This window comes from Schistocerca cancellata, chromosome 8, assembly GCF_023864275.1.
Source record: "Schistocerca cancellata isolate TAMUIC-IGC-003103 chromosome 8, iqSchCanc2.1, whole genome shotgun sequence".
In the NCBI taxonomy this organism is placed as follows: domain Eukaryota; kingdom Metazoa; phylum Arthropoda; class Insecta; order Orthoptera; family Acrididae; genus Schistocerca; species Schistocerca cancellata.
The window spans coordinates 416617391-416644160 of NC_064633.1; the positions used below are offsets into that span (position 1 = coordinate 416617391).

The window sequence follows — 26770 nt, forward strand, 5'->3', positions numbered from 1 at the left end:
TATGGTTGAGTGCAAATAAAGTTCTTTAATTCAACCTGGAACTCTACTACATATTATAAGTGATATTTAACATTTGGTGATTGTTGGATACATGTATACCCATGTTTCTGACTCATTCCTGTAATTAGCTAACCCCTTGAAGTCTTTTTAGACGTTGCTTTTTCTAGAATTGACACTGGATATAGTTCTTATATCATGCTTCTATATTCTGAAAATACTGTGTCTGCAAGTTGATTCCCCTCATAAATATCAAAGACAATCCTTTGTCTGGCTGCAATCTTGCTTATACAACAGGAAACAGAGTTGTCTTCATGGAGGTAGGTGTAATAATAAACTCAGATGGGGGAAATGTAAAATGCAGCATCTCCCAGGGCACGATCCTTTCACCACTGATTTTCTTGCTCTACATTAATGATCAACCAATTACAATGAGGAATAGAGCGAAAATAGTGATATTTGCTGATACAAATATTCTGGTCAAAACGCTCAACTCCACAATGCAGGATACTGTCCAGTCAATCACTAACCAAGTATTCAAATGGTTCACAGCAAATAGCCTAACCCATATCTTGAAAACTAGTTTCAGACAATGAATAGGGAAGCTAAGATGATGGAACAATTGATTTGTGTACCCAGTGACAACTGTTACTGTGTTACAATGCAATATTTGTTTCTCCCATGACTGAAACCAAATCATTGTTGTCACTGGGTACACAAATCAATTGTTCCATCATCTTAGCTTCCCTATTCATTGTCAAAAAGAAGGGACCGATTAGTAGGACGTGTTCTGAGGCATCAAGGGATCACAAATTTTGCATTGGAGGGTAAAAATCATAGAGGGAGACCAAGAGATGAATACACTAAGCAAATTCAGAAGGATGTGGGGTGCAGTAAGTAGTGGGAGATGATGAAGCTTGCACAGGATAGGGTAGCATGGAGAGCTGCATCAAACCAGTCTCAGGACTGAAGACCACAACAACAACAACAATAGGTAAATGGATAGGTTAAAGTTAGATCTAGTGGGAATTAGTGAAGTTTGGTGGCGGAAGAACCAGTTATAAATACAAAATCAAATAATGGTAATGCAGGCGTAGGTTTAATAATGAATAAAAAAATAGGAACGAGGATAAGCTACTACGAATAGCATGGTGAACGCATTATTGTAGCCAAGATAGACACGAAGCCCATGCATACCACAGTAGTACAAGTTTGTATGCCAACTGCAGTGGAACTCTGCTTTTACACTTTTCATGGGAGTTCAAAAAATTGGTGTAAAATGCAGGAAAATGTAAAATGTGGGAGTTAATGTTTTAAACTGTAAAAGTTACATATTGCACTTTATGTATGAAATATGTATATGTCAGTGAGCGAGGTTATGCAGCACGTCGAAGGCCTCTCTGCACAGGGGGGAGGGGGGGCGGGGGGGGGGGGGGGGGAGCACCGGGTGTAAGGTACCGGTAGAAGAGTCGCGCCACACTTAGTCCACAACACCAGGGAATTTACCTTTGGTAAACACAAGGGATGGTTGAGGGTCCGCGAGGAGAGCTTGAGATTCCTCATCTGAGGCATGTAAGGCAGCCAGTCTATGATGCGTGAAATAGTATCGATCTGCGAGAAAAAAATCTGCGGCGATGTTGTCTGTGCCTTTGATGTATTGAATGTCTGCTGTGAATTAGGAGACTAGACCAAAGTGGCGAAAATGCTGGGGGGGGGGGGGGGGGTTCAGAAAGCGTCTGCTAGTGGTTTGTGATCCGTGAGGATGAAGAACGAGCGACCATCCACGTTGAGGCGGAAGTGTTTGATGGCCCTTTCGACTGCAAGGATTTCTCTATCGAAACCGGAGTATTTCTTCTGAGCTGTTGATAGTTTTTTAGAGAAGAAATGAAGAAGGGAAACCGTGTCTGCCTTGCGTTGCTGTAGTAGTGCTCCCACCGCACTGTCACTGGCGTCCGCGGTGATGAACAACTCGGCCGAGGGGTCAGGATGGGTGAGCGTCACGGTGTGAGCTAAAGAAGTCTTTAGTGCATTGGAGGCCTCCAGCATAGGTGCAGTCCAGGAAACGGGTTTGAGTCCTGAAGTCTGTTTACCCAACAGCGAGTCTGTCAGTGAGGCCTGCACGGCGGTGGAAGAGGGCAGGTGATGGCAGTAGTAATTTATTGTGCCCAGGAAACGTCAGAGTTCTTTGTAAGTAGCAGGGAGTGGCATTGACGTGATGGCCTGCACGTGAGATTTGGGAGGCTGTATTCCGTCGGTGGAGACGATGTAACCCAAGAAAGTGACGGAAGGCTGGCGCAATTGGAATTTTTCTTTGTTGACCTCGACACCGTTGGAGTTAGAGATCTGGAGGACCATGGATAAATGATTTTTATGTTCCTCAGCAGACTTGCTGAACATGAGTATGTCATTCAGATATGGAAAGCAAAACTCGAACTGTCATAAGATGAAGTCAGTGAATCGCTGCCACGTTTTTCAGGCCGAATGGCATGAAGTTGTATTGGAACAAACCAAGCGGCGTGATAATATCTGTTTTAGGGATGTCTTCTGGGAATCTGGTGGTAGGCACGTTTAAAGTCAATAACACTGAAGATTGTAGTGCCCGATAACATATTAGTGAAATTATGTATGTTAGGCATGGGATAGTGATGGCGTTTAGATGTCTGTAATCATCGCACATTTGGAAAGAACCATCATGTTTGAGGGCAAGGTGAATCTGTGAAGACCAGTTGCTGTCTGACGGTTGCAGGATACCTGCCTCCAAAAGTTCGTTAATTTGCTGCCAGGCCGTGCACGGCTTAATAGGGTTGAGGTGTCTAACCTTGTGCCTAATAGGAGGGCCGGCAGTGGTAACTATCTTGTGCATCATTCCGTCAGTGACGGAAGAAACTGAGAACTACACATGAGACTGATCATTGCCCTGACGCGTAGCTTTTGGACGAGTAGGGTGCGACAAGGTGTAGCTGTTAGCATGAGTGGGAAAGGGCAGCACGAAAGTCACATGCCTAGTACGTGAGTGCGGTGTGCACTTGTGTGGAGAGGGAGGCTGCGTGCGCAGTGGGCTAGAACACCTGGTGAGTATCTGCTGTCAACCTTGCACTTGATAACTGCTGCAGGTGAGAGTGGCATTGGCTTAGCACATGGAACACCGATGGCCACCGAGTCACGTGGCTGGCGTGTGAGAGAGGAGGAATGTTTATCAACACACGGGGCGACTGGTTGTACGGTGTGCATGGTCACATCGCATGCGCAACTGGCAGTAGAAGCACTGTTTGAAACACAGGGCACTAAACATGGCGAGCGTGTCGGGGGTGTGGAGTCTACTGGACGCGAATCGTCGCAAGCGATTAATGTGTTAGGACTAACCTGATGAGTGTCTGAGCTGGTGTCAGCCGGAGAAGCTCGATTAGGTGGCGGAACTGTGGACCGCAGTTTTAGCAGCGAGTTACAAGCCACAACGAGCTTGTTGTATGTGTGTATGATGTGTTGTTTCAGCTCATCGTCATCCCGGCGGAGTTGTGCTGCCGAGTCGTTTTCTTACAGTAGATTAGTTACACAGGTCACAATGTCGCCCGTGAGGGCGGAGCACTCCCGTACTACCTCACATGTCACGAGAGAAGCAGAGCTGGGAACATAAGTGCGGGAGCACTGTATCTGAGTGTTAGTGGGATGGTGTAGCACTGAGCCCTGAACTACATTTGGAGAGAGTTTGTAATGGGATAAAAAATCCATACCGAGAATTGCTTCATCAATGTCGGCAATGTAGTAAGTCCACAGAAAACACAGAGAGCAAGGTAGGTGCTCTGTAACTTTGACAGAGTCTGAGGTTTGTAATGTTGATGCGTTGACAGCTTGTAGAAGTGACCTCATTGGTGAAAAAACGGGGGGTGGAGGGAGTCATCGATGTAGGTATGATAGACATGTCAGCACCAGTGTCGACTATGAAAGTGAGCTGTGACGAAATTTCAGTCATGTACAAACAACCGCTCAGCAGGACGGACAAGTGGACGGAGTGGAATGTATGAGGACTCCTGTGAGGTTCCTCGCGAGACTCGGCGTCTTTTAGGTCCTGTGGTCAGCGTTTGGGTGCTGGCAAGGTAAGCAGCACTTCTTAGCATCCTTTGCGAAAACCTTGTGGTACTAGCGGTATGGATGAGCCGGATGTGGTGATGGTGGTGGTGACTGCGGCAGCGGAGGAGGCTCGTCCTCGTCGATTTGTTCTGGCATGTATACTGGCACATATGGTGCATGGGCGATCCTGGAGTGCTCGGACAGAGGAGAAAGCGAGCAGATGCTGCCAGGCGATATACAAGGCGCCGAGGCGGAGCGAGCCCTGCCTCTGCCAGCAGACGGCCGGTAAGGGGGAGCAGTTGTGGTGAGCTGGCTGGCATTGTCATAGCAACGTATACAGTTAGTCTGCGATGTGGAGATGAGAGCCGATTGACTTGAAGGAGTGTGGGAGCAGGTAGTTCTGTAGGTCATTAGGCTGCTTGGCAGACGACACTGCCCACAGAGTGACGTCCGGCATGGTATGCTCACTCACAAGTAACTGAAGGTGGGCCAGAGTTGTGATGAGGTTCGGGCCCCAGGTATTCCTCGTACAAGATCTTGATGATTAATTCTTGTGGTGAGCAGGCGAGTCGTTTAATGATCATCTTCTTCGCGAACTCTTATTTCGGTGGAGGCGGTGGCGAGAGGAGTAGATCGCAAGTTAAGTCTGAATGATCGTGGAGGTGCGTGACACACAGGACTTTAGAGTTGTTGTCGGACATGTGATGCAACTTAAAAAGATGCCCGACAAGCGCAGACCATGACACTGGGTTGCCCTCATATAAAGGTGGCAGCTTCAGCAGACGACTTGGAGGTGGGGGCGAAGGCGGCTATGGTATCTCTTGGAAAACTATGTGGTCTGTGATGGGTGAGGGTATACAGCAGGCTGGCGAGGTGGGTGTATTTCTGGCAAAAACGTCCGTAGCAACTGCGGGTTGCATTGTCCTTGATGTGTCGCGAAAACACGACGCAGCTGACATGGTCAGTTCCGTGGGAACGGGTGATTGCTTGATAGGCACTGGGGTCAAGTAAACAGGGCCGTAGGCTACAGGCACTGATTTGAATTGACCCACCTCGGAAATAACCTGGAAGGTTGGTGCGGCAGACACAGGCGGTGCTGTGGGAGAGGCGAGTGGGTGAGCGGCTGGAACTGGGGCCCCCTCCGATTGTGGTGGGGGGAGGAGATGAGGTTGGTAACTCATATGACAAAAGTTTGAGTTCTCCGAGCACATTGAAGACACGCCCTGTGAAGTCGGGACTATAAATGACCAGTGGAACTTGTAGAAAGTCACTTTGGTTTGGTAAGACGCCACTGGAAGGCGAAACACCGAATGATGCACTCAAACCGAAGTGGTCGAAAACTTGCGCACTGAAATGTCCTTGATTAGTTTGCAAATGAGGCAAAACTGGACCAGGTTGCAGTTGATAGAGGCTGGGTACGTTTTGCAGTAATGGCGGCGTTGCACATGGCACCACAGTACTGGCATTGCGGCCCGTTGAGTGTCAAAGTATGTGTGCAAATGTAGATTGCTTTGAGCATTATATGATTGATCAATAAGTACGCAGTTCTGAGTATTGTTCACTTCAAACGTCACAAGTTGGCGAGCACAGTCCGGCAACACGAAACCTGGGTCCATTGTTTGTGTTAGTGGTGTAGCACTCGACCATTGTAGAGTGACAAAGTTTGAGGTTAACGTGGCTGGAGATAGCGAATCACTGTGAACTAATGTAGAACTGGTCGTTGGCGAAGGAATGAAGAGGTCTGGCAATTGTTGTTGAGCTCCCAAATCTTCCCACAAAGCGTTGGATGAGGCGGCCACGGCGACGTGCACTTAACCTGTTGATGCTACAACACCCAGTGCGGTAGTCACAGAAGATGTGCAGACTTCGAGGTCACCAGTATGGGAACGTGATGTGTGTAGACGTATACTGAACAGACTGTCCCACAAATATCTGCACATAAATATATGTTTCCACAGTAGTCGTACACATTTACACAGCAAGAGACATAAATGCAGACTCCTAGAATTACATGGTGGCTCAAATGAACTGATCTCGTGTCAGTCAAAGATCATGTTGTTTATGGTCAATATGACCTATCGATGCCACAACAGTCTCAACTAGCGCTCCTAGTGGCCATATGCTGAAACACGCTAAATATGGTTCGACGAAGGTGTCACAATGATCACATCAATGACAAAAATGCATTTGTGCAGTGGAAACAGTTTGAAAATGGTTGTGGTAGGTCATGATATCTTCATTTGAATTAACCTAGTTACACCCATCAGACACCATGCAAAGTAGAGCTTGGCAGTGGCAGGAGATACGGCACGAATTGTTCAAACTTTTACAGGTTTACCAGTTCAAATCTGCTGAGTAGAGTGCCCTGGTGTCAAGAAACTTAATCACGTAATATTTGTAAACACTATTGGATGGCCAACATCATGCCAGCATCATTTTTTCTCCACAAACATTTTTTCGTAATGCGTAAATTGCAGGAAAATTATAAATATGTTGATGCAAAATCAGGTGCAAATTAACATTGTGGGCATAGGAAATTTGACAGGACCAATAAAAAATGTCATAAATGGTGGAAAATGTTAATTCAGGGAAAGTATAAGCGGGGTTATACTGTAGCTCCACAGATGAAGAGCTTGAGGAAGTGTATGATGTGATAAAAGAAATTATTCAGATAGTCAAGGGAGATGAAAATTCAATAGTCAGGGGGTCTGGAATTCGACTTTAGGAAAAGGAAGAGAAAGAAAAGTACTAGGTGAATATGGACTGGAGATAAGGAATGAAAGGGGAAGCCGCCTGGTAGAATTTTGCACAGAGTATAACTTAATCATCACTGACACTTGGTTTAAGAATCATGAAAGAAGGATGTATACATGGAAGAGGCCTGGAGACACTGGAAGGTTTCAGATAGATTATATAATGGTAAGACAGAGATTGAGGAACAAGATTTTAAATTGCAAGACATTTCCAGAGCAGATGTGGAATCTGATCACAATTTATTGGTTATGAACTGTAGATTAAAACTGAAGAAACTGCAAAAAGGTAGGAATTTATGGAGATGGGACCTGGATAAACTGAAAGAACTAGAGGTTGTAGAAGGCAGCAGAGGATCAAGTAGGTAAAAAAATGATGGCTAGTAGAAATCCTTGGGTAACAGAAAAGATATTGAATTTATTTGATGAAAGGAGAAAATATAAAACTGCGGTAAATGAAACTGATGAAAAAGAATACAAACGTCTCAAAAATGAGATTGACAGGAAGTGCAAAATAGCTAAGCAGGGATGGTTAGAGGACAAATGTAAGGATGTAGAGGTATATAGCACTAGGGGAAGACCTTAGTCAAAACAAGACCCTGGGAGTAGACAACCTTCCATTGGAACTACTGATAGCGTTGGGAGAGCAAGCCGTGACAAAACTCTTCCATCTGATGAGTAAGATGTAAGAGACAGGCAAAATACCCTTAGACTTCAAGAAGAATATAATAATTCAAATCCCAAAGAAAGCAAGTGTTGACAGGTATGAAAATTCCCAAACTATCAGTTTAATAAGTCACGGTTGCAAAATACTAACACGAATTCTTTATAGAAGAATGGAAAAGCGATAGAAGCTGACCCCCAGGGAAGATCAATTTGGATTCCATAGAAATGTTGGAACACGCAAGGCAATACTGACCCTACAACTTATCTTAGAAGATAGGTTAAGGAAAAGTAAACCTGCTTTTGTAGCATTTGTAGACTTAGGGAAAGCTTTTGACAGTGTTTGGCTGGAATACTCTCCTCAAAATTCTGAAGGAGGCAGGGGTAAAATACAGGGAGTGAAAGGCTATTTACAATTTGTACAGAAACTAGATGGCAGTTATAAGAGTTGAGGGGCATGAAAGGGAAGCAGTTGTTGAGAAGGGAGTGAGACAGAGTTGTAGCATATCCCTGATGTTATTCAGTCTGTATATTGAGCACACAGTAAAGGAAACAAAAGGAAAATTTTAAGTAGGGATTAAAATCCATGGAGAAGAAATAAAAACTTAGGTTTGCCAACGACATTGCTGTTAGACAGCAAAGGACCTGGAAGGGCAGCTGAACGGAATGGACAGTGTCTCTAAAGGAGGATATAAGATAAACATAAACAAAATCAAAACGAGGATAATGGAGATGTAGTCGAATGAAATCCGGTGATGCTGAGGGTATTAGATTAGGAAATGAAACACTTAAAGCAGTAAATGGGATTTGCTATTTGGGGTGCAAAATAACTGATGATGATCGAAGTAGAGCGGATATAAAATGTAGACTGGCTATGGTAAGAAAAGCATGTCTGAAGAAGAGAAATTTGTTAATATCAAGTATAGATTAAAGTCTCAGGAGTCTTTCCTGAAAGTATTTTTATGGAGTGTGGCCATCTATGGAAGTGAAACATGTACAACAAATAGTTTAGACAAGAAGAAAATAGAAGCTTTCGAAATATGGTGCTACAGAAGAATACTGAAGGTTAGATGAATAGATCACGTACCTAATGAGGAGGTACTGAACAGAATTGGGGAGAAGAGGAATCTGTAGCACAACTTGACTAGACAAAGGGATCAGTCGGTAGGACATGTTCTGAGACATGAAGGGATTACAAGTGTAGTATTGGAGGGAAGCTGGAGGGTAAAAATCATAGAGGGAGACCAAGAGATGAATGCGCTAAGCAGAATCAGAAGGATGCAGGTTGCATTAGTTATTCAGAGATGAAGGGACTTGCACAGGATAGAGTAGCATGGAGAGATCCATCAAACCAGTCTCTGGACTGAAGATCATCGACTGAAGATCACAACAACAACAACAGCCTTTAGCATGCTATGTATTATAGTACAATGCAATTGAATTCTCCCAGAAAAACCCAGATACTTACAAAAAATTGTAAATAATATAACAGCTGATTTTATCATTATCATATTTTTGCAGATGTGGCTTGAGTATGCAACTTAATGAAAGATTGTTTAATTTTATGCTATATGCATTTCGCTTCCTTTTATTTACAAGACACATGATTACGTGTCACTGCTGATGCTTTGTCAGAGTGTATACGACCCGGGACAACCGGGAGATCCGGGAAAAACCAGGAAATTTTTTTATTCGGGAGAAATCCGGGAAAAATCTGGGAATTTTTTAGAATTCCGGGAATCTTTTGTTGTTTTAGTTTTCAGTTAAATTTTTGTAATTTTGACTGGTAAGAACCGTTACTCTGACAAAGGATATTACTGTATCCCACTACTGCAGAATAATACTGCAGCATTAAAACATGAACAAGAGAAAAAAACGAAAATAAAATTTAAATTGTAAAGGAAATGCGCCATATAAAATAACACAGTGCTCATACAAGCGTCTGCTAACAGCAAAATGTGACAAAGGCTTTCGGAAGACTATACAATGCTTCATAACAACAAATTGCCTTAGATGAGCGTGATCTCACAACTGTTTACATTAGACTCATTTAATCAGTTACTAGCGGGCTCATGAACACGCGCAGTTGAGTTGCGTATGAGTAGTACCTTCTCCTGCTTCTGGCTACAGAAATGTGGCTGTTTTCTGTGTAAGCAGCAACCAGCCACGTGGAACCCGGAAAAATTTTACTGCCGTGCCCAAGCTGCCAGATTCACACATGTGCAGCAGGCCCAGATCAAGTGGGGAGTGAGTGCAAACAGGGGTATCTGAACCAGGCGGCAATTTCGGGGGGAGGGGGCAAATTCATATTCTTCAGAAAAAAAACCTTGTTTCACAAAGCACCTAGCATCCAGCGCATGTCGGTCTATCGATTATTCATATGATTTTGAAACACACCCCTGCTGGTTTTTGAACACATTCCAAGTTGATTTCTGAATGAATTATGAGTTGATTTTTTAATGCGTGCATAGTGTACGTGATGTCTCTGCCAGGGGAATCCTCGTCTCGTCTAGAAATAATCTTTCCGGCAGACAAAACGGGACGGGGCTATACGAGCTGAGCGGAATAAAGCCGAACTGGTGAATGCCAAGCGCTGCTTGTTTATGTGGTTGATTTGGTTTCGTGAATGTTCAGCATTGTTATAAGTACTAGCGAAATCCATAGATTCAGACTACCAGAGTGGAAATAAATGACTAACAGGTAAGAAAGATTACGTATTATCTTCTCAGTGTATCCAAGAAGTGAAATTTTGACAGAAATCTTTTGGCCAGATCACTACATGAGACAGGGCCAGTTGTAGTCCCCAGCTAGCAGCCGCTAAGTTCCATTCTGGGAGTAGTGTGGAAAATGCATTGTACGAACATGTAATAACACCTAACCAGAGAATAATCGCTGGATAACTAAACCAGTGATTGTGGCAGGGTTAGTGAAGTTAACCGGAGAATGAGTTTTGACAGTGGTAGGAATAGTTGCAGAATTAGTGATGACAAGACTGTTTGTTAGAACGCGGAAGGAGAAGAAACAGGGACATCACACAAATTATGGAAGAATATGACGATTCCAAATTTATACAAAAATTTCGTTCTACTGCTTTTCGGTCTCGTGCATAAGAAACTGGAGCATATGAATGAAATGTGAAACTATTACCTAACATAAAGCTTTTTCCTTGTAGTAGGCCAAATAGGTATTTCGTATTGGTACTTTGTGAATTATATTCTGACGTATTATAAAAATGATCATTATTGCCAAAACAGTCTCACTTATTTGGTGTGTGTTACAATTATTGAAATATTAGAAAGGCCTATTTTGTTTTCTCCAGCACACAGTGACAAAATGGACGTAATCAGATCGAGAAACCACACCAGTCTTGGGTACTATTTGTATTAACAGCTTTTTCAGTAGTAGACAACGAAATTTCTATTTTTCATGGAGCAAAACGTTTGACGAATTTTGATAAGGTAATAGTCCTTTCGCAGAAAGGTAAGCATGCCATGTAAAGCTGTAGCAAGATTAGAGAGAAAAATCGCTAGGACCTAAGGATTGAAGAAATGTGTACTGTTTTGCCTGTCTATTGTTTTTACTGGTTTTAGGTGTCCTATATTTAATTTTATGTCACACAGAAGAGCAAGTTATTAGCTAATAGAGAGTCCAGTTTTTCTGAAGAGTTCTTGTTCTCCTGGTTACAAATAATCCTATCCAGTATTAATTGCGATGGGTTAAAAAGAGGGGGGGGGGGGGTTGCAGGATTGCAGGATGTCAAACTCGCCGACTGGGAGCAGGAGAGGCGCTACAGGACATTTTAATTTCCACTGTCATGAAATAGTTTGATGGCATCCATTACAAAATATACACGTTTGAGTTCTTCAGAGCGAAATACAGTGACGTGCGGTATAACAATGTTGTTTGAAGATGCGTGGCATCTCACTGCACACTTAAGACCAAATAACGTGTCTTACTGGTGCTTTTATGTATCAGACTCTTCAGAAAGATGTGCGCTACAAAATGAACTTTTTTTTTTCTTTTTCGTTCTGATGCGCAGTGCAGTCTGAGTTATAGTTGGGGGGGGGGGGGGGGAGTAGTCTCCACTTGACCCATTTTTACATTTAGTGATTTTTCTGTTTCCTCTTCGTTTACTGCTCTCACGTCAAATGAAAACAAGACAGATTTCTGTGACTGGGAGCTATCAAGTGGTATTAAAATACATTCACATAATTACGGAAGGGTAAACTATGTTACTAGTTCCAGATTATATTTTATTTCCACCTTTCTGACAGTCAAGCATTAATCGCCTTGGAGAACAATGAAGTTATTTTTTGTCTGTTTGATAAATAAATTTGGCCTTTATTAAGCTTTCCTGCTGAGGCAGTTAATTTATTCAACACTATTGGCTAGTATCAACTGTTCGCTGCATTTCAGGTGCACATTTTCATCTTCTAGCACGTGTGGCTTTATGTCATAGTAAAGAACCAAACATGGGATAATACAGTATTGGTACTACAAGAAAATTTACATCCCAAAAACCACACTGAAAAGCTTCATATATGGTCGAGGCCTACATCATTGAGAATCTGGACATACGAGTGTGCACTGTAAGGCGAACTATGCATTTTAGTATGGTTCAAGAAATTCTGACGCTCTTGGAGTATCCTCTGGTGTCTTGTTTCTTTTATGACATAATGTAAAATCTTTTAATGTTTTACACGTACGGACATACGGGCTTCCTACATCACCGTAGCTGCCCAAGCGCGGTGACGCCTCTTATCTGGCGCTCCCTGACAACTGCTGAAATGAATCTATTTCTAACAGATCATGGGAAAATATTGCAAATTGTTGTTTGGAAAGCGTTATTTTCAAAGTAAATTTCCTTTTACGCAAGATGAACTGTGTGAGAGAATGTACGATGGATTTCTTAAATCACAGTGTGTTTGGTCTCTTTTAAAAATCAACTCTTTGATATCGAGCCATTTAGAAGAATTTAGAGCCCAGAAGATCAGAGATTTATGTCAGTATTAAAACTTTTGCTGGCGTATTTGTATGATGTATCTTATAGTGTAACATGCGCTTAACAGATCAACATTATAAGTGAAAGCTTAGCTTCTCTTGTAGCTTATTAATCTTAGAGACAAATATTATATGCGAGAGCTTTGCTTTTCTTGTAGTAACACTATGTATATTAATTTAAACCATTAACTTTTCCTGTTGGTGGAATTCAAATTTATACTTTCAAAATATGAAAATATGCAGCGTACATGTTGGTGCACATCAAAGATGTTTCCAAAACGTGTTTTTTCCCCCTGAGTATCGTTTTCTAAAGTGCCGGGCAATTCTACGCTGCTGTATAAAACCATATCCTATAAGGATAAGTTTTACAGTTCCGAGGGAAAGTATACTGTCATTTAACGTGGCAAAAACGTATTTTCACGGGAGAAAATGTATTGTAACGGGGAGATGCGGGAATTTTTTCTCCTTGTCCGCGTATACGCCCTGTTTGTAAATGAAAGAAGTGAAATGTGTGTGGTTTAGAAACAAAGTCTTTTATTTAGTTGCCTAGCTGAACCACATCTCCAAGAACATATTAATAATAATCCTTTTCACTAATTGTGCAGTGATTTTCTTATGGATGACCAGGAGCCTCCAGTACTGTTTATATGTGCATCCATTGGTCCCTGAATGTCACTATGTGATTCTGTTATATACTTAAATCCTTAGTCATTCAAACACTTGACACGGTTTGAAACAATCAGAAATTACTGTAGTTCGCAGGTGGATATATTGTTTTATGACACTCCAGAAGCACCTTCTAAGTACACCTGGGAACAACTTTTACACTTGTGGGTTCCTTTTTCTATTCATCCAAATACGCAACTTGCTTTTATTTAATCACATCTTGCAAATTTTCTTCTGGTAAACATTGCTTTGTCGATTTCAGCATCATCTTGGCACAAAGTTTTTTGCTTTGTTTCAGACACATTTCCACACAAACTTCTCTACAAAAGCTTTTTCAGTCACATACGCAGCTCGTATGTAGTAAAGTTCCCCACACAATTTAACACTTAGATGCGTTAAATTTTATAAGACTTAATTTGCTTCCCACTAACCAAAAGTTTTTCCAAATGCTGTTGCTGGCTTGATGATCTCCCTTTCTGCAGCTCCAATGCACACCATCAGTACCTTTCTTACAAGCAATAAGGCTCATAGCTCAACCATCAACTGTTACTATCCCTTTTAATACAAATATCGCACTAGACTACTCCGGGACTTCTCTATTGAATGGGTATGTAAAATTTCGCTTTGAAAATCATTTTATTTGTAATGGGGAAACAAACTGACGCTTTGCTTCGACACTGGGCATTGTGTGTAAAGATGTTACGAGCGCTGTCTGTTTGGGCAGACTCCAGGTAGACAATTCAAAAATGAAGTTGCAGATATTTGCTGAAACACCAGAGAAAAAGTGCCAGACACACATACAAAAAGGACTATCCATACAGTGCGAGTAATTCATACCAGTCAGTCACCATCACCAATATTCTGCATTTCAGATCAATTCATTTATAATATTTCACTAGAAAAAGAGTTATATACTTTAAGGATAGAAAGCCAAGATGCTGCAACAGCAGAAAATGGAGAGAGGACCATCCAGAGAATGCAAGTAATTGGTGTGTGTCGGTCACAACAAGCAAATATTGTATTTTCTACAATTCAGTTGTCACCCCTGCAAATATTCATTACATTAGATGTATTCATTGATATGCATTTCAGTACAAAAATCATAAGTGCTGCAAAAATTATCTAGAGAAATACCTAGATAAAACACACACACACACACACACACACGCACACACACGCACACACACACACACACACACACACACACACACACACACACACAACTGAAAAATGCTAATTTTGGAGCACAAGAAAGGCAAATGTAAAGATGACTTTGACACAAAAGTGGGGAATCATTTGCCACAATCCTCATTTAATGTACCTCACCAAAAATATTCGTGATATTTTAACACGGAACTTTCTAAACCCTTACCCAGTCTCTCTTTGTAGTTAAGCCTTCATACTAAGCACCTTCCTGTCACTACCACTGTCTATATGTCTCTCTTTCCCACTGTCTCCTCCCCCCCCCCCCCCAATTGATTTACAGTATATCGCACTGCCATTGTCTCCTCTATCACTTACATTGCCTTTTTTTCTCATTGCTACTGTCTCCACCATACCGTCGTGGCTGCCGAAAAATTCTGTAGGGTTGAACTTACTTTTTCCCCTGTGCTCAGGTGTTTCAAATTTTGGTCCAAAATGTGCCCTCTCCTATACCTATTTATTAAATTTTGTTGGTCAGGGAGGGGCTGGACTCCTCCCCTTTGACCCTATTTATGGTTTCCACCCATCTGTATTTATCATTTCCACTGCCTCCTCTTTTGCTCTCAATACTTCTATCTCCATTCATCTCTCTTCCTCATTTAATACCACTGTCTTTCACTGACTGTCAACATATCTTCTCTCTCTTTGGCTCCTATTGCTATTGTCTTCATCCATCTCTCTTTCTCTTTCACTGCTACTTTCTCTCTTCTACCATCACTGTCTCCTCTCTCTTCTACCATCACTGTCTCCTCTCTCTTCCACAATCACTGTCTCTCCGTTACTGTATTTCAGCTCTAAAAGACCAAATAAGTTTGCATGCCAACATTTTTGGTGAGAAATCCAGAACGAGAATTGAGGCATCTGGTCCCCCACTTTTCCGTCAGAGCCTTTAAAAGAGTAACATATTTGCCTTTTCGTGCTCTGACAGGAGCAGTTTTCCACTGGTTCCCTTCTTTTCCATGTTACGGCAGGGAAGCTGCTTACAGAAAATTAATTATATAGGTAAGTAAAGTTTTGGAAGTTTATTTATAGACTTTACATATTTATATAATTTGACGTTTATAAACAGCAGATAAGTACACATAATATAAGGTTAACACACAATCATTTGCTTTACATTTTTCTGGATTCATTGCTTGTCAATACCAATTCATCGAAAATGCCCATCTCATGATATGTTTCTTAAAAGAATAAAAATGTTAGAAATATTTTACTGCATTTGCAGTCTTTCCATTTTTTACATAGTTTTTGACAGCCATTTTAAGTTGTTTGCGGGTATGTTAAGACCCATTTTATTCTATTTTTCGTCAGTGCAGTACCACTTTAGTCATACTTGTGCATGAAGAGTCTGTTCTACAGGGGCAGCGAACTATAAAGTTTCATGGATGAAAAAATGCCAACTAAAACTAGTTTGATGACATCAGAACCCTTGCAATTACTATTGAACCCTTGCTATGTGTTCACTACATCAGTTAAAACTACATTTGCTCCTAAGACTGGATATTATGTGCATAATTTTGATTATGTGAATAATTTTGGATCTCTGGATCTCGGTAACAGAAAATGATACAGAAAAAAGTTTCAAAGTTCCATGAGACTATCATCTTAAGAACATACGATAAAAATTTCGATGATCTCCCATGAATAGAAATCATAGAAATGGCCATCCCCATAATTGGTACTTCTCGTGCAAAAAACAACCCACCCACCCCCCGGGTTTTCTCAGGAACTGGCCATGAGCAAGTGGTGCTTTTGTAAAGCACCTAAGGTCCACCCTAGACCACACCTAATGCTAAAGAACCAACCAATTTGTTCAACTTTCCTGGGCTGGAGGAAGTGTGTAATGTTTAAATATGACCCTGTACTATAGGATAGTTGCTTTATGCCTGTTCTTACCATAGCAGTACAAATGGTCACTAGGCCAAAAACTATCAAAGACACTTGACCCCGTAGCTCTGTGATCAACAAAACTCAATATATGACCCCCTGAAAAATAGCATTTTCTGGCTAACAGCTCGCCATGGGCTGCTGCATAGTATGCTCCAATTGGCTGCCACCAAACTGATAAGCAAATGCACTGCCAGCATCTGTGCTATACCACAGACAAGGTCAGTGCCAGGATGGCCCATAGTAAAGTTTGACTCCGAATGGACAATCAGTTAAGAGAGAATGAGCAAATTGAACAGTTTTTCAAGAAACTAAGCTCATCATACTTTGTAGTGAGAGCCATTTCACACTTTGTTAATGGAGAAATAATGCTGTTATCGTGTTTTGCATATTTATGTTTTATAATCTCCTTTCGTTTAATATTTTGGGGAAATACAGCAGAGTTGAGAAAGTTTTCAAATGTGAAAAACAAGCATTGAGATTAATATATGGGATCTCTAACAGTACATCCTCCAGGGAGTCTCTTCAAGTGTTTCATGATTTCTCCTTCCTTTGGTTATATCACACAAAGTGTTAACTGGGTATACAAATTAAACAGTTGTATTTGCAGCACAAGAAATAAACTCACAGTTTTTGGATGAACACAATAACTAACTTCTGAAGAACAAAAATAACAACTTTCTTGACTGAGTGAACGCTCAAATAATGTGAGTTCTAAAAAGTAACAATGTAGAACGAATCCCTTTAAAGTCTATGGGAGTGAATTTTGTAATACTGACACTGAGTCTAACACTTCCCAAATTAGGAGATATAACAAAACAGAATACCAAGTCCTCTCCGCTTGGCAGCACCCCATTTGGCTGCTCCCACTTCAAGGTAATGGCAAGAAATAGGAGTTGATTGCAGTAGCACACCTTCCAGGAGAGGTCTCCCCAGTGCAGCTGGCTGCACTGGAATGGCTACCATCGTAGCAAGGTCCTAAATAGTCGTCTTGCAGAGTAACACTTCTGTTTGATTGGTACAAACTTAGTTTCACCAGAAATGGGAAATGATTTGGCCTGCACAAGCTGTTCAGGGCTATGTGCGCGCCTTGTAGCTGCTGCTGGCCCGGTTACTAGCGTTGCCCCCTTTTGATCTGCCAGTAAGCTGGCTGGTTTGAATTTCTACCTTGTGTGAACTGGAGTACTGTAGCTGTGATGTGTGTTGCGCAGATTGCAGTTGGCACCTGTTACATTTGTCACCGCACCATTTAAGATATTTGCTATTACTGGTCAGTCTGTGTACTGACTGATGATGTTTTTAGCCAGCAACAGGGAATTCTTTCTGACAAATTGCAACATCAGACAGGTAGAAAAATTCCACCAAGGCCCTCCAACTTTCACAAAAGAACATGATGGAGGTACCTACTTTGGTATAAAAGTGTGCTGTAAGCTTCCCATTAGTATAAAAAAAGGAGATTCATAATGGACGGGTATTCCAAAGGAAACTAAAAACATTTCCCATAGATCACATATTTTATGAAACACCTGAATTCTGAGTTGTAAGGCACCTAATTATTAAAAGAAAAACATGATACTTTTAGTTATGATATGAAGGTAAAAGCATTGCATTTTAATTTCAATTATGATGTAAATTTATTTATTTATTATTTATCTATGTTAGTAGCACCAGTATGCACAATTAATTATTCTCCGTTGTTAGCATTCATTTAAACTTACACTAGTAAACCACAGGTTGCAATATTATAAGCAACCAAATGCTCTTAGAAAGTGGGTAAAACTCTCTCTCTCTCTCTCTCTCTCTCTCTCTCTCTCTCTCTCTCTGTGTGTGTGTGTGTGTGTGTGTGTGTGTGTGTGTGTGTGTGTGTGTGTGTGTGACAGGGAGAGAGAGAGAGAGAGAGAGAGACTGAAATTATTGTGAACAGAATTAGACAGGGCCAGGAGAGACTCGAGAACACACGGAAACTGGTAGACTGGCCCGGGGCCATTAACAGCAGTCACCGAGTGTGCACAGGATGACAAAATTAAAGGGAAGATGGACAGTAGGAAAGAGACAACAGACTAAAAAGTGTGAAAGATTATTGAAGAGTAAAACTTAACGCATAGCAAATCCTGAGACCTAGAACAACGATGTATTGTGACAGCAGTACAAGAGCACAGAGAAATTGTGGCTAAAGACTGAGCCGCTGTACTGCTAGCTTTGAAGGGCAACTGCAAGCACTGATAGGCCAACAAGTTGGGTGTGGCCCTGTGGCCAATGATGCAGTGGCGATGCCAGCGGTTGTAGATGTAGCAGTGCTGTCTAACAAATTCCATGCCCTCCAGAGAGCTTTCAAAATCACTGGATCCCTCCTGTCTAAAATGAGCATATAGAGCTGGAAGTGTCCTGGGTGATGCTTTGGAAGGTGAATATGTGGTACCATTTGCTGAGAGGAACTGGACTTGACTGGCAACGTTCTGAGGTGCTGCACCCTGGATGACATCAGCTGAGGATCCAGCAAGATCTCGTTTTCCATGCCTGCATCCACAGGAATCAGTGCTTGTGGTCTGAGGCGCAAGTTATACCCCATGCGGTTGAGAGGCAGGCAAGGATGAGCTTTTGAGGGCCGATTGAGCCACCGACAGTGGTGCAGTCGTTAGGTGAGGACAGAGTTGGTAGTTAAGTCGGTGCTCCAAATTCCATAGCACATCAACTATTGCGAGGCACTGTCCACAAGTGGTGGTAACCAGTGTAACTGGCATCCATACGTCTTCTGCTCCCTATGAGCATCCTCTCACTGCTGTGCCCAGTGGATAGGGCCCTACATGGCAGGTCCAGGTTCCTGAAGCTATGGGGGCAACAGTATGGAGTAGAGTATGTGGTTGCTACCCATTGAGGAGGTGCTCTTCTGGGTTATGGTCGTGGACAGGATTGCCCCTGTATGTGCTAAAGAATATTGTGAGCACAGCTATGGTGTCAGAGGTTCCCACTGCTTTTAACATTTGTTATTTAAACGTCTGCGGAAAATTGATCGAAGGCCATCATGAATTTTTGTGCCCTTTGTCTGACACGATGGTGGGGAAGGTATTTAAGCACTTTGGTGTAGCTGGAAGCTCAAAAAAAATTTCAGCATCAGTAAGAATTTGTAGGCATAATAACTTAACTAAACTGAGTAACAGAGGAATGCTGTTGTGATTGAAACAAGAGTGAGAGTTAGGTATAGTTTAATGAGTAGCAGAGATGGAGACTGGGAATATAGTAGGACTGAAGAACATGTTGGAAGGCAAGTTCCTATATGGATAACTCAAGAGAATGCTGGTGTTGGAGGTGTCGGATAGGATCCAGGCAGGATGTGTTGGCAAACATTGACAGTGGATTGAGTGACATGTTTTACAACTGGATTGTCATACTAGTGCTTGGCTACACTCAGATGAACAAAGGGGGTTTGATGGACTAGTTTTCCAAACAATCTACTGGTAATTAATTTCTGTTGTTGGCAGTTCTTTTAGTCTCGTTTTAGCATTATACATTCTGCACTAATCAATACCACAGACACTCCTTCTCAAATTGCACACTGAACAAGGTGGCACAGTGGTTCAGCCAGTAGATTTTCTGTCAGGAGGAGACAGTCCAAATCCCTGTCCAGCCATCCAGTACTGATCAGCCACAGTAGCCAACTTCCCTCCCCGGCCCAAGATCCTGTTTCTTTGCCAATGACATTGTCATCAGTGGGCTGTTAAATTGAAGTCTTCAGTTTTTTAAATAGCAGTACTATGAAAAGGAAAGTTGCTACTCACCATATAGTGGGGATGGTGAGTCACGGATAGGCAGAACAAGACTCAACATAAGCTTTCGGCCATCAAGGCCTTTGTCGAAAATATACACACACACACACACACACACACACACACACACACACTCTCTTGGCTTCGGTTGCCAAAAGGTGCAGTCGTGTGTGTGTGGGGGGGGGGGGGGGGGTGTCTATTTTCAACAAAGGCCTTGATGACCGAAAGCTTATATTGTGACAGTCTTTTTGCGTTCTGCCTATCTGCGACTCAGCATCTCCACTATATTGTGAGTAGCAACTTTACTTTTCATAATATTGTTACACTCCATCCTGGATATTCCAATGTTTCATTTTTCAAATAGTGTTATAGAATTCTCTGTTTGATCAGTAGAATTTATTAGGGTGTTTCTTTTTGCCCTGGTGAACCAAAGGAAGAAGCTAGATCAGTACAGTTTGCTGGATTTGTTTTCTTAGATATCATAATTGTGTTTTGATTGATTTGTGCTTACTATGTTGCAGGAAGAGGCAGTTGTAAACGAAGAAATAAATTATGAGAGTCCTAGACCAAATGGAAATGTTTATTTCGCTGAGCATTTTGATGATGTGAATCGATTCAAACAGAGATGGGTTAGTTCTGAAGCAAAGAAAGAAGGCATTGACGAGAACATAGCAAAGTATGATGGTAAGAAATGTACATCCAATGCAATATGAAAATAAAAACGAATTGCAACAATATTCATATTTAGAATAGGTAGCATCTGTATTTTTCCTACTTTTTGTTATTCCTACCTGGAGTTTCTATTATTTGATTTTTGTTAATGATAGTTGTGTTGGTCTGCTATATATTTGCCAACATAAAAAGTTTCCTTTACACTTAAAGTTAATTACCATATTTACTCGAATCTAAGCCACACTTTTTTTTCCGGTTTTTGTAATCCAAAAAACTGCCCGCGGCTTAGAATCGAGTGCAAAGTAAGCGGAAGTTCTGAAAAATGTTGGTAGGTGCCGCCACAACTAACTTCTGCCGTGGAATATATGTAGCGTTGCACAAGGATGCTTTGCAGGCACAAAGATAAATACTGGCACTAAAACCTTTGCCTTAGAAAAATAAATTAAAAGAGAAGGTAGAAGAATGTAAACATTATGACGGGTATTCTTTCATGTTTGCTGCTATCTCATTTAAATCCTGTCCGCCTAATAAACTACGAAACTAGAGTGAGACAACAGCAAATGCGGAAGAATATACATATCATGTCATGTTTATACTCGTATTATTCTTATGCTGAATAGTGATACAGTCAGAAATGAAGCACGGCAACTGACTAAATTTTTAAATCTAAAATGTCTCTAATTTCTGTGCAGAATGTAATGTACTAAAGAGGCGTCTGAAAAGATTTTCAAACAGAGAAAACTCTCGTTCAGAACATCTTCTATCATACGCAGTCTATTGCTTTTGTTTCGCGTATGAGAACATTCCTCTCTTTTTTTATTGTAAGTAGCAGTAGCGTGCACAAAAGCGAGCCATGCCGCGAGCGGCTACAGGTCGTAAACACTCATTATCAGAATGTGACAAACAATGCATGACACAGTACAATAATGCATTTTCAGCTTAGAGTGACGTAAACACCTATAACAAAGAGTATGGCACTTATCAGATCAAAGCAAAATAAGCAATCGATTCAAACCAGACGAAGCACTTGAAAAAGGAAGGGTACCCGTATAAATACGGACAGAGCGCCTGACACATAGTAATGGCTACTTGGTTAATCTTAACTGTTAAGCTTACTACTCAAACCAAACTACTGTAGCTGTATCTTCATCCTTTCGACCTAAATTTTCTCTCATGCTACAATGGACCAACTTTGCTTCGATTTGGAGGTGCGGTCTAAAACTTTTCTCTACCCTTGAATTTAGAGTCTCAAATTTCAGGTGCAGCTTAGATTCGGGGCCATTTTTTTTTTTTTCCGTGATTTCGAGTCTCATTTTTCAGGTGCGGCTTAGATTCGAGTGCGGCTTAGATTTGAGTGAATACGGTAATGTTTTCAAGTGAACTATACATGCCTTTGACCTAAATTGTAGATGATTCCCACCATGTCTTTTTCATTTTCAAAATTTTTGGATTATATTTTTTCCAGTATATTAGGACATGTTTTTAGAAAACCGATCTGAAAATTGTCATTATAGACCAAAACTGGTAGTCTGATTACATAAAAATTTGTCACCATAGATGTAAAGTAAAGGAGATTTATTCTATGTTTGGGTCACTGTTCAATTCGCGACCATGTTGCAGCTTTTGATATTTTGTTTTGCCTATACATCTTTTGGAGTTTTGTTGGAAGAATTTGTAAATATAGAATTGACTGTGAAGACATTTATAACATTTTTGTTTTGCTTTTTAAATTTCTGTATCACTAGGTAGGTGGGAAGTCGAACCTCCTGTAAAAGATGGTTTGAAAGGAGACTTGGGATTGGTACTGAAAAGTAAAGCAAAGCACGCAGCAATTTCAGCGCGGCTGGATAAGCCATTTAGCTTTGTAGATAAGCCACTCATTGTTCAGTACGAAGTAGTCCTGCAGGAAGGACAAGAATGCGGTGGTGCGTATCTCAAGCTGCTTTCAGCAGGAAAGGCCACTGCCGATTTGCGCCAATTCCACGATAAAACACCGTACACCATTATGTTTGGGCCAGACAAGTGTGGTAATGATCATAAGGTGTGTTTCTACGCATATTGTCTAATTTGTTATTGTTCTGTTATTTGTGTGTTAAATATTTTATGAGGCCTAACATTGTGTTTCTCATGCAGTTACACTTTATCTTCCGACACAAAAATCCAGTTAATGGAACTTTATCAGAAAAGCATTGCAAGAAACCTAAAGAACGCCTGGAAGAGCCTTTCAAAGACAAACAGCCCCATCTCTACACCCTAGTGGTACGGCCTGACAATTCGTTTACCATTAGCTTAGACAACAAGGTAAGTTGTATCATTTTATAATTTGTGAGACTGAAGAATATATAACAGCAACTAAAGTTAATTTCTTATTGATTTTGCTTGCTAGGCACATTCAATTCCCATGAACTCACATACTCAGCTACATACCATTATTATGACCACATCTGCAGCATGTAACTTATCACTAGAAACAGGAAAAGAATGCTTTATTATGACCAGGTATGCTCCTGATTTGTCCACCAATTTGTGTGTGCGGATTTGCCCCCACCCCCAGTAATAGTATTATTTTTTGATGGCTTACTTTTAAAGTCTCATATGAACTTTTTATTTTTATCTTATTTCACTGTTTTACAGTGTTATGATGAAAATGAAAATACATACTTCTCAATTACTTTGTATTTATTGATGTTAACCATCACATTTATTTACATTATTGAAAAAGAGCAACATTTACATTAAATCTATTAAATATAATCAGTTAAAGACAAAAAACACTACAATGATACACTTGAAAGCTTTTCATTAAAAAGCATTGTGGTAACTTCAAACTTCACTTTCGATACGTTATGCTGCCGATTTGTCACCACATCTTCAAGCACAGAGTGCAAACCACTGTGAAGTGGATGGCAAAAGGTACTTCACATGTGCCACTTATTAGGGCTTTTTCTCATTCCATTTGTGTATGGAGTATGAGAAGAATGACCTGATCTTATCTGTAGGTACTTAAGGGATTGATACATAGTCATAGAATATTCATAGATTCATCACTTAAAGTTGGTTGTTGAAACATTTCAAGTAGCCTTTCATGGTTTAATTGGCCCAAGTATCGCCTGATAGTTCAGTTTGATACTGTACGGAATTGTTTGCAGTTACCCTGTATATGAACATAGAAGACAATCTGTCTTTAGTAAAACAATGTAAATTTGGTTATGTTCACATTTTCTGCTAATGAGAAATGTTGCCCTTTGACTATATAATGAGAATAATCATTGCTCCTGAGGCCTCCCATTCCAGCTATACAGAAGATGCTGTATCACGTTGTTGTTAATATAATCCGTCATCTGAGTAGGCGCGCTCTCGATTTACGATTTTGCAAAGCTAAAGTGCCATATTTGGTTGTTTTTGTGTTTGTACTGTTGCATTACGATGCACTACTTTAAAGATCTCTCAAAAACATTCAGTGTTTGTTAGAAGCAGGGTATTTTCAAATGACGTCACTTTTGTAGCATTGGTTTATAACGCTGGAAGTGATGTGTTATATTGAGGTTACACATGATCCTCCTGGATTGTAATGACAAAGAAAGTCAAGATCCAGTTTCAGTATTTAATAACTATCAGTTACTAATGTTATTAAACTGGTAGCATCCGATTTACATTTTTCACAGGAGCAAGGAAAATGTCAACTTCCATGAAATTTGGTTATATACACCAGTTTGCATGATTTTGTTAAAAACTGCTGATTTCGTGTTGGCGTTTACATGAAACTTTGTTGTTCTTACATGTCCTGTATGTGCTTTGGCTGTGTTAAGCCTATAAGAAGACTGCTTTTCATAGGCCTACAAATTTCACTTACAACTGTCGTGAGTAGCTTATGTTGTTCGTATTAGTGAATATTGTGTTAAAATCCTGTAACTATATTTTGCTCTGTTAGTATGTCTTGTGGGGTATTATAGGAAGTATTCATAAATTTAAAATTAGCTGTAAAGAAATTTTTCATCGACAGTATATTACTGAACATCTGGGAAATGAATCACTTGTCAGATATGATTTGAAGTAGGACTTAAAATTGGTATTGAAAACTAAAGCAAGCTATTCAGCAAATGCATGATAACTGAATAAGCTGTTTAGTTTTGTAGATAAGCCAATAGAGGCAATATTTACAAAATACAGAAGTTTGTCAGTTGCCTTTATGTTGTAATACTGTGGTAAATAACAGTTTTAGAAACTATGAAGCTTCAGAGTGCCATGGTGCATGAAAACCAACTGGCATGCACCTGTGGAATAACTCGGCATCCATATGAACCAGGTACCCTCCAGGCTCATACATAATGGAAGGTGTCTGTAACGGCAATAAGAATATTACATCCGTAGAAAAGACTCAAATTTACTGAACGTTACTGAGGAAGAACTGTTGGTGACTTATATTAGAAAGACTTCTGCAGGAGTCATACTGTTTTGCCTCATAAGACTTACAAATGGGTTGTGCCTGTTCAAGAACAAAACATATCACTGTGGCACAGTGGTTAAGATCCTGGACCCACATTTTGGAAAAGTTCAACCCCTTTCCCCAATCTATTCGCCTTAAGTTTTGTGTAGTTGCCCTATGTTACATTAAGTAAACTCTGGAAAGTTTCTGATCTAACTTGATAGTACATTAAACTGTAAAACTAACCATCATCTGTCTTCCTTCCTGCCTTCCTTTCTTCAGAGAATGAAAACTGCAGTGAAATATTCGGAGAATATTTTCATAGCACTCGCTTGGGTTATTGAGTTACGCATAAGATACTCATTACTTAGGAATCCATTCTTGGAAATCACGTTAATCTGCACATCATTGTTGTCTTCTCTGACACACAGCTAGGGTGATCAGCATATAAGAAGGCAATAGCATCATTGAAACACCTGTCTCTAGCGACCCCTTCTGGTTGCATATGACAGTTTAGTTGATTTTCTTGTTAGTTTAGGTATGGTGTGGATATTTGTCCATTGTAGTGTTCATAATGGATGCCATAATGCAAACACAAGAAGAATTACATTAGGAAGTGTTACTGACAGTTTTCTGAGTATATAAATTTTTCTAGTGAGTTTCAGAAACTGAAGTAGTGTCTCCATGCAGAGCCCCAGCACTTCCAGTTACTAGTGGAAAGTACAGCTGGAGTGTGTTGTTGAAATCCAATAATGTGGAAAGGATAGATTGCTACTCATCACTTAGAGGAGACGTTGAATGGCAGACAGGCAGAATGAAAAGGAATGCTAGAAAGCTAGAAATATTTCAAGTTTTGGACAGAGTCCTTCTTCTGCAATAGAGAACCACACACACATGGCCACTTATGTCACCAGATCCAAAGGATTGACTACAACTGCATCTGACATGAGCAGCAATTTAGCTGGGCTAGCTATTATGGGTAAGGACGAATTGTGGGTTGGGGTGGGGATGGGGTGGAATAGCAGGGTAGGGTTGGGGAAAGAATGTAGTGCTGCCAGGGCCAGATAGGGCTGCTAGGTGACTGTGCTGGGGGAGGGCAGGGGTGAGAATAGAGAAGGCAATAGGACTATGTAGAATGTAGGTGCATAGGCACGAGAGAAGGTGTGTTTGTAGTGTTGTAGTGGGAGTAGGGAAAGAGATAGGCATAGATGGCGGGCAGTAAATAGCTAAGGTTGAGGTCACAGGAGCTACAGGATTGAAGAGTGTTGTAGGAAGAGTTCCCATCTGTGAAATTCAGGAAAACTGGTGTTGATGGAAAAAATTCAGATAGAACATTTTGTGAAGCAGTAAGCAAATGTTGAACAACTAGGTGGTCCAGCTCTCTCTTGGCCACAGTTTGATGATGGTCATTCATGTGAGCAGACAACTTGTTACTTGTCATGCCGGCATAGAATAGAAGGTGGTATTGTGGTCCCAGTGAAGTTGGTAGGTCAAATGGTGCTTTTGTACTCCATCCTATAGTGTGTTATTTGGCAGAGACAGAGCACACTGGTGACAGTGCAATATACCGTATTTACTCGAATCTAAGCCGCACTCGAATCTAAGCCGCACCTGAAAAATGAGACTCGAAATAAAAGAAAAAAAAATTTCCCAAATCTAAGCCGCACCTGAAA

The 26770-nt window shown here is 40.9% G+C and overlaps 1 protein-coding gene across 5 annotated transcripts in view; it reads left to right on the top strand.

The window, feature by feature from the left end:
* LOC126095230 (calnexin) overlaps positions 1 to 26770 on the top strand; it is a 70860-nt gene that overhangs the window by 4465 nt on the left and 39625 nt on the right. For all 5 annotated transcript variants that reach the window (XM_049909975.1, XM_049909976.1, XM_049909974.1 and 2 more), the window contains exons 3-5: positions 20521 to 20683; positions 22417 to 22712; positions 22805 to 22972. In XM_049909975.1, coding sequence (XP_049765932.1) covers positions 20521 to 20683; positions 22417 to 22712; positions 22805 to 22972 — 627 coding nt within the window. The remainder of the gene's footprint in view (positions 1 to 20520; positions 20684 to 22416; positions 22713 to 22804; positions 22973 to 26770) is intronic.